At 38.8% G+C, this 9,350-nt stretch overlaps 1 protein-coding gene across 1 annotated transcript; it reads left to right on the forward strand.

Moving 5' to 3' along the window:
- Positions 1-2,140: 2,140 nt before the first annotated feature.
- On the forward strand, positions 2,141-9,077 carry LOC115928499 (deleted in malignant brain tumors 1 protein-like). Its single transcript, XM_030995747.1, has 8 exons — positions 2,141-2,306; positions 2,743-3,072; positions 3,519-3,851; positions 4,618-4,950; positions 5,210-5,539; positions 6,617-6,946; positions 7,718-8,035; positions 8,758-9,077. The coding sequence occupies exons 1-8, from the start codon at positions 2,141-2,143 to the stop codon at positions 9,075-9,077; spliced, it is 2,460 nt and encodes an 819-aa protein (XP_030851607.1).
- The last annotated feature ends 273 nt before the right edge of the window (positions 9,078-9,350 follow it).

Genomic DNA, 9,350 nt, shown 5'->3' on the forward strand with positions numbered 1-9,350 from the left:
TTTGATAACTCTCTATAATAATGACTTGGATTTCTTTAATTATTAAAATGAGGGGCGAAAGGCAAGTAAGATATCAAGATTATTGATATGGACTCAGATAAAACAAGGGTAGAAAGTTGATTAAACCAGGAATAGAGATATATTACTGACTATTTTAGGAACGGTAAAAAGCACGTGTTTCTATTTATGTTCATTGACTTCCTCAGAGGGGGAGATAGACTACGCTTTAGTTTGAGAATATAGTGTTCATCATTAAAGGTACTATGTCCCATTTGCAGGCCAAAAAAATGAAAAAGTTAAATTCCAACTGCATTTGAAAGGTAATACTTATTTAGAACTTCCCTAAAAAAGATGGGGCTTGAAAGTGTCTTCAAGTGGGAAAAAAATGACTATAAGTTGTCAAATCGACTTTAGGGCTATAGAGCCCAAAAGTAATAGTCTTGATTTTCAGACAATTGTACCGAATGGTCATACGTTTTATGCTGCGCAAAGATTCAATCAGTTTAATCTTGGCCATCACAAGAGTTGGGTTATTGATGTAGACAAATGCTCATGTACCCTTTACAACTCTTTTCGTGTATGTTATTACCAAAGAAGAAAAAAGCCAGTCAGTCACTCAATAGTGTCTGACAGTGAAGTCTAGCAAGTAAACGGGTTTCCTTGCATAATTTGAATATGAGGACACTGCTAACGTTTAAATTTCACAGATAGGACATACATGACATATTCATAATTCCTGCAAAGTTCTACAGAATTTGAGGTTGGCTGCAAAAGGGACATAGTACCTTTAAAGATTCCACTTAATTGGATATTAAGATGTACATGGATGCATGGCCTTTTGTTAAGTTTCGCTGTAAAGGTTAGGTCGCGGGACGCGCAGCCCAGTTCAGTTTTGTTTTACTTTTAATATGGTCACGATTACTTTTTAGTAGTATAAATTTAATACAAAGGCTTTATTACACTCCGACTTCGGACTTTGGTTTATTCTTCAAAACTATTTAATTTGAACGAGAGATATATGATCTAATGAACGAGAGAGGGAAAAAAAATGAGAAAAGACCTGGATTCAGTGTGAAAGGACAGATAATCGAGCTGAATGTTAGAATTATGTTGAAAGTTATAATGATATTTTGTTTTAAAGAATTTATTTTTAATTTTAAAAAAAAAGGACTCGCAAGGTATGTCGAATTGCTAATTTGTGTTCGATCTCGCAGCTTTAAAACATCGTTATCGTTTGTCAAATTTTCTTTAAAAATTCACGGATCTACATTTCTATTATTTTCTGCCTTTGATCAAACCTTATGCCACAATGAACATTTTATTAACTTTTATATCACTTTTTGCACTAAAGGACCCAGTCTACAGTCAATGTTGTTTTAGACTTTTCCATGCCTTTGTCACAACTAAGTGAATATCTGCTTACAACTAATATTCACCAAAGGACAAAAGGGTGGCCTTTTTCAAGATAATAATGATAACAATAGTTGGTTCTTGTATAGTTCTCGTTTCTGTCAGACTTGACATTCCTGGCCCTTTACATATGTGAGAATGGAGTCTCTAATAAAACAATTTTTTCTCATTCGGCCATATACTTGTGGAACAAGTTATAAAACGCTTTGTAACTGCAAAAAATGCGTTATCCTGGTTATAGCTATATAAACAACAATAAATATTCCTACCTACATTATCAAAACTTTGAGGATTATGTTTACCACCTGTGTAGGCAAAGCCAGAAATCTGCTTTTCACATTCTTCCCTTTTTGATTTGTGTAGAAATTTTGGCTCACATTCCGGCAAATCGATTGACATTTTCATGCATATACTTTCGAAGACGCTTCCATACCCTCACCGTAGTGACGGCTGAACAATATCACTTGAGAAAAATCAATCCAATCTTCCTTTGAAAACAGAGCTGTTCTGGTTTCAGAGACTTATTATAACGCTTTTAACCAAGTTAATTATTCTTGATAGGAGGGTAAGCGGAGAAATATTTGCTACGTTGACACTTTTACACCTAGAAGTACGTCTCGTGAATGGCTCCAACCATGCTGAAGGAAGAGTGGAGGTCTTGTACGATGGATCGTGGGGAACTGTCTGTGATACCTGGTGGGATCTGAACGATGCAAGGGTGGTTTGCAGGATGCTGGGTTTCGACGGTGCTCTAGATACGCCACGATCAGCCAGCTTTGGTCAGGGTTCTGGTGATGTTCTGCGTGTCGATTGCTCGGGAACAGACTGTTCAAACGTTGGGACCAGCACTCCCTGTGGACATCATATGGACGCAGGTGCCGTATGTTATTTAGGAGGTATGATCATTTGCACACTCTAGTCCTAAATTATGGAATGGCCTTCCTGAAGACATCAAAAAATGTTTACACGCGCCTTGAGCACTCCACAGAGTGGATTTGGCGCGATATAAGTTACATTATTATTATTATTATTATTATTGTGAACTAAAGACATAAGTAAAAGATTGCAGAATTTGCTACACGCATAATTTCCTCAGAATCGTATCACTCTTATCTTTGAATCATTTCCATGAATGATTCACAATCTATCCGAATCGGATAATCATTGCCTCAAAAATTAAATACATAAATGGAATGAAATGTAGAAATACCCAATTAAGATTGAAAAGAATCCATATTTGTCCATGCCATTCCTAATTCATGGTAATATGTGTGTTCTAATTACATACAATAAACATGACATATTTCATTCTATAATATTTTCATAATTTAGACCATCCTAACCCATTGCAAGTTCGGCTTGTTAATGGATCTAACGATGCTGAAGGCAGAGTAGAAGTACTGTACGGAGGCTCCTGGGGAACTATCTGTCATTACTGGTGGGATCTGAGAGACGCGAGGGTAGTTTGTAGAATGCTGGGGTTTGATGGTGCCTTGGACGCACCGGGATCTGCTAGGTTTGGTCAAGGATCTGGTCCTATTCTTCTAGATAGGGTCAACTGTGATGGAACAGAAGACAACCTTGCAGGATGCGGTTATTCAGGGAATGCACGTTACTCATGCAGTCATACAAGTGATGCAGGTGTCATGTGTTACTCAGGAGGTTTGTTTTGAAGGCAGTTTAACCTAGTAATACACCTACCCGACTAAAATATTCATTGGGCACGAACATCAGAATAGCTTTATAAAAAGTGACTTTAAAATTCTGAATTTTTCCTCCCAATTTATTTTATTTTAAAATGAGCCGAATGTTTCGCAAAGTAGAAAGTTATTGTATTGTATATATGCTTTTATTTGGTCTTTTTCTAAGAGGGTATTTTAATGGATTGTACGTAACAATAACATTTAAATAAGGTGACCCCCCCCCCCCCCCTTCAAAAAACGAAAGACATCATTCCACCTTATCGACGGTATTGCATGGTAAAAGCAAAAACAACCAAATTTGAATAATTTTCTCATATTGAGTCTATAATTAGATGATACTGATAGGATACCTTTATGCAATCAAAAGCAACCGAAAGATGTTATTACGTTTTCATTCCCTTGTAGTCCATCCAAACCCATTGCAAGTTCGGCTTGTTAATGGATCTAACGATGCTGAAGGCAGAGTTGAGGTCATCATTGAAGGATCCTGGGGAACTATCTGTGATGACTGGTGGGATCTGAGAGACGCAAATGTGGTTTGTAGAATGCTGGGGTTCGATAAAGCCTTGGACGCACCAGGATTTGCTAGGTTTGGTCAGGGATCTGGTCATATTATTTTTGATAGGGTCAGCTGTGATGGAACAGAAGACAACCTTGCAGGATGCGGTTATTCAGGGAATGCACGTTACTCATGCAGTCATACAAGTGCTGCTGCAGGTGCCATTTGTTACTCAGGAAGTATGATTCATTATTTATTTATTAGGGGGGGGGTAAGCGGACACTTTTTTTTTTTTTCGAGTCCAAAAGAAATCACAACGACTCAGCCAGCCGTAAAGTCGCTCAGTGGGGGGGGGGGGGGGGGGGGGGGGGGGGAGGGGGGGGGGGGGGGGAGGGGGGGGGGGGGGGGGGGTAAGCGGACACTTTTTTTTTTTTCGAGTCCAAAAAAAATCACGACTCAGCCAGCCGAAAAGTCACTCAGTGGGGGGGGGGGGTCACCTTTTTTAGGTTAGCCGTGGGCATATGTATATATATATATATTTTTTTTTTTAATAATTAAAAAAAAAAAAAAAGGGGGGTTAGGTTTTTTTAGGGGGGTTTACACACATAAAAATACCAAAGGGGGGGTTTAAACCCCTAACCCCACCCCCACCCCCCCCCCCCCTGCGTACGCCCCTGCTTATCAACGGTTTCGCATGGTATGAGCAATAACGACCAAATCAGAATAATGTTCTCATTGTATGAAATACACGTTGTCGTATATGTTTACCACATTCTATACATAGTTGTATTAAGGCGAAATTCCGTTTTTCCTTTTCGTCTACACTCCATATTGAGTCTTTTAGTAGGTAGTACTGACAAGATACCGAAATGCAATAAAAAGCAACCGAAAGCTGACCCGATTAATTCAAACTGCCCAAATTCTTTCTCACCCAACGTATGTAGAAATTTGTGATGACATCATCTTTTCAACAACAAAAAATATTACGCTCTTATTTTCTTGTAGTCCATCCAAATCCTTTACAAGTTCGTCTTGTCGGTGGGTCTAACGATGCTGAAGGCAGAGTAGAGGTACTGCATCACGATGGATCCTGGGGAGCTATCTGTGATGACAGCTGGGATCTAAGAGACGCGAGGGTAGTTTGTAGAATGTTGGGGTTTGATGGTGCCTTGGACGCACCGGGATCTGCTAGGTTTGGTGAAGGTTCAGGGGATATTCTTCTAGATGATGTCGGGTGTGAGGGAACAGAAGATAACGTAGCGGGATGCATTCAACGAAGGGTTGAAGTACAATACTGTGGACATGATGAAGATGCGGGCGCTATTTGTTACAATGGAGGTAAGAAATACCGTAACATATATTCATGATATTTTATCATATTATGTATCCACTTAAACCGGCTGTAAATGGTCCGGAGATGATGACAAGTTATGATGACAAGTTAAGATATCATATTGCAACGACCAAACTTTATTACTGCAAAAACCCTAAAGAAAACACATAAATAACTGTCTAGTGTTATTTCATTTTTTGTTACAATTCACATTTCATTTGTTTTCATGATTCAATTATCAATTATTGACTTCCATTGCCTCAGCACATCCGAATCCTTTCAGAATAAGGCTCGTCGGAGGATCCAGCAGTGCTGAAGGCAGAGTAGAGGTACTGTACGATGGATCCTGGGGAACCATCTGTGATAATGGCTGGGATCTGAGAGACGCGAGGGTGGTGTGCAGAATGCTTGGGTTCGATGGAGCCTTGGACGCACCGACTTCTGCAAGGTTCGGTCAGGGATCTGAGGATATACTTCTGGATTTTGTCGGCTGTGATGGAACGGAAGAAAATCTAGCGGACTGTGCATATCTTTTGATAGGCGTCCATTACTACGGACATGGACAGGCTGTTGGTGCTATCTGTTACTCGGGAGGTATATGTCTATACTTTCAATAACATAATGATATTTGCACACCTTCTTATGATATATATGGCGCAAGTTTGGACCCCTAATCTATCTTGAAAGATTGCTGTTCGACTATCTTACGGCGACCCCTAACATGCCAATTGAGAACGTTTGAGTAACATCAGGGTTGAATATCATTACAGTCATCACATGCCAATTTGCACAATGTCTAGAAGGTGCAATGTAAGCGTGGACACAATAGAAATGGGTCCTATTTGTGTCATGGCCCTGTATGTTAAAAAATGTGTTTCACAGTCTGATAGGGATGATTGACACTGGCTAATAGGGATGTATTCGGTAGGAGCGTAAATGAAAGAATATAGTAGATGATACGATTTTCACATAATTTTCGAACTCCAATGAGATATAGACTAAAGAATCCACATCCTGTACGAAGACTTCTCAAAGTCCTGACCGCGGGGCATGTCAATTCGACCGCCCGGGAGGCCCTGGTGTTGCTCTTTACCTTAAAAGGGTCGGGGAGGGGTAGACTCCATCCGGTCCCCTTTATTCTGATACCAAATTCATACAACTTCGACCAAAGGGTACCGTGGGGACTGTGTAGCATCAATAAACAAGTTCCCTTAGATCAGATATACCCTAAAAAAATATAAAACACCCTATTTTTCTTTCGTATACAAGTGTCATTACTGTTATTTTAAAGAGTAGATTGTCGGAATCTTTGCATCAATACCTTCGTCTTCCAATCACTCTTTTTGTGCCAAAGTTTACTGGTTTAAGCAGCGTATTGCCGGGGAACAATACCACTTTTTCTACTGATATTCCCTACATGCATGCCATAAATTCAAATTTTGATTGTATCAACTGTATAATATTACAAACTTATATGTATAGAATAATCGATTAAGTCAGCATAATTTCCTCATTGCTTTTTACCTTGTTGCTTTCATGAAAATGATCTGGATCGTCCAGGTAAAAGTTTCAGAACCCCTGTCCTATACGACTTTATGAAAAGCTTAGCTGGAAAACGATAGGGAATGACAATTACGGCTCTTAAACAGAGTAAATTCTTTTTCTTTCTAGCCCATCCAAGTTCTGTTGGAGTACGGCTCGTGGGTGGGTCCAACAGTTCTGAAGGCAGAGTGGAGATCAGGTACAAAGGAGCGTGGGGAACTGTTTGCGACAATGGCTGGGATCTGCAAGATGCAAAAGTCGTATGCAGAATGTTAGGATTCGGCGACGCCTCAACTGCACCAGTTTCAGCCTGGTTTGGTGAGGGCTCCGATGAAATTCTCCTGTCTCATGTCGGGTGCGATGGAATGGAAGACAATCTTGCGGACTGCGCACATCTAGGGTTTGGAGTGCACAACTGCCAACATAACAACGACGCTGGGGTTACGTGCATCTTAGGAGGTACAATACTCAACTTTTACACACATTGCATCCAGTCATCATTTTTATCTTCATCATTTCAATTGACCTTAAAAATTGACACCATTATGAATAATTTGCTTACACTGACGCTGTGTATATATAGCTTTATTCCGAAAAGGCAATAACATTTTCACCGAAATTTATTTAAAAGATGAATACTCGTCTACATATTAAGCATTAACGAATAAAGTTGGAACTAGTGCAAAGGCCCGTATATTGTTATCATTAATTAATTAATTGATGGTCACCGAATTTTTTTTGAAAATGGAGATAAATTGGTATGATCATATGTAATCATGAATTCAACATTTCGGAGTCCAAAATTACCTCCAAAGCAATTTAGGACTTAAAAGGGCACTAGAAATGTCATAAACAAAATAAGAGCAATAACCACGCACTTTGATGGCATTTACAAACAACAAGTAAACTGTCCCTTTAATGCCATGTTCAAGATTAAATTCGTGATTGACATGATATGACAGGACACAGACCCAAACCTTTACGCACAACCATCTATGCAAACTGTATAGATTTTAAAATATAGAATTTGTAATAGGTAAAATATATTAATCTTCTTTAAAACTGCAAATGCGCGTGATCTTTTGGTGAAAAATTGATTGTTTTAATGAAATCTTTTTATTTTCGATGTGTAAGCAAATAATTGAGAGACTATAAAGCAATTTCACGTCGATTTTAGTTGAAAAATGAAGAATAACTTTTCTTTTGTGGTTTTTATTCAATCTATTATAGTTCGACTTGTCGGTGGAGCCTATGAATATGAAGGAAGAGTTGAGGTACTACATGAAGGGTCTTGGGGAACTGTATGCGACGATTTATGGGACCTGGACGACGCTAAGGTTGTGTGTCGACAGTTAGGGTTTGATGGGGCTTTAGCTGCTCTACCCCAAGCAAGATTTGGTCAAGGTTCTGGTGATATCTTTCTGGATAGTGTTCAATGTAATGGGACAGAAACCAGCCTCAGATACTGCAAGCATAAAGGGATTGGAGTCCATGATTGCGGACACAAAGAAGACGCCAGCGTCTCATGCATCCATGCAGCTCATCTAGGTAAAATCGCTACTGTACATAGCACTAATAAAAAATATGTTGACAAAGGCTGGTGTATCTACTGGGTGCTCTTAATGGATCCTCTGTTAATAAACAATAATAACAGGTTAACGATAGAACTGAATCACTTTTAAAACCAAAAACATTGTTATAAATTCATGCTACATTCTAAATTGTCTACATCACCTTCACTCTAATGTCTTAATCATCCCAGCGAATGTTTTTTTCCACAAATATTTTGAAAATGTTAACTGATTTTTGGTTTCGAAACGATTTGTTTCTTCTTTTTTTCATAGATTTGACTTCCTATTCCAATGTTGACGCATCTGGTGTAACAACACGTACTACAGACGATCTGGCGTCAGCAGCTGACGACACTACAGAAGTTGAGTTAAATACAGTAGTTGCATTAAGTACAGTAGTTGCGTTAAGTACACTAGTATCGTCAAGTACGCAGAACATTTCCCTTAAACAGATAATCCCGACTGAAATTGATATTTTGAACTTTAATACAAAACCAAGTCTAATGTCAAATCTTCCATTGATATATCTAATTGTACCTTGCGTTTTGTTCTTCATCATCATTCTTGTAGCGTCCTGCGCGTGCTGTTTTTGTATAATTCGAAAAAGAAGGGTTGCGGAAGATGTAAACGACGATATCTATATGGACGTAACGAATATCGTATCAAAGCACTCTCTGTCGGCTGATTCAACTTACCAAGACTTGAACACTCCACCTCGGTTACCGGATAGACAAGTGACCGGTGTGCATCATCATGATTATGAATCAAATATAGCAGCTGATAGTGACGATAAAGGTGATCTGAATCTCTCGCAATTCAAAAAAGAAGAAGAAAGGAATAAAAACATGGACATTGATAACGTTTATGAAATACCCGACAATGAAAAGGACTTAGATCCCGATGATTATATCCTTCCGACCAGGGAATCATTATCGGATGAGTACATCGACATGACAACTGTTTACCAAACGCCCTCAGTGGGGAAAGATGAAGACATTGATGGATATTTTCTCCCGTGACAGGACATATCCGAAACCGACGTGAGTGAAAACTGTGGGGGAAAATAACCATAGTGCTATTAACTAAAAATGCACCTCAAACAACTGCTGAAGTTTCCAAGATAATAAACTAAAGAATTAGACACTTAGGAGTACGAGTTAAGTTGTTACTAATGTACCTATCTGTAATGCACTTATCTTTCTTTTATAATGATGTACATAAGTGTGAGGAATTTTAAAAAATGCGATTTAGAGCTATATTTTAATGGTATCAAATCACCACGATCGAAAAGG

The sequence above is a fragment of the Strongylocentrotus purpuratus genome, unplaced genomic scaffold, assembly GCF_000002235.5.
Source record: "Strongylocentrotus purpuratus isolate Spur 01 unplaced genomic scaffold, Spur_5.0 spur5_scaffold_3, whole genome shotgun sequence".
Taxonomy (NCBI): Eukaryota; Metazoa; Echinodermata; class Echinoidea; order Camarodonta; family Strongylocentrotidae; genus Strongylocentrotus; species Strongylocentrotus purpuratus.

Coding starts and splice junctions, on each gene's coding strand:
- LOC115928499 (XM_030995747.1), top strand. CDS start 2,141: ATGCTGGGTTTCGACGGTGCTCTAGATACGCCACGATCAGCCAGCTTT. Junction 2,307..2,742: donor TGCCGTATGTTATTTAGGAG/GTATGATCATTT, acceptor TTCATAATTTAG/ACCATCCTAACCCATTGCAA. Junction 5,540..6,616: donor TGCTATCTGTTACTCGGGAG/GTATATGTCTAT, acceptor TTTTCTTTCTAG/CCCATCCAAGTTCTGTTGGA.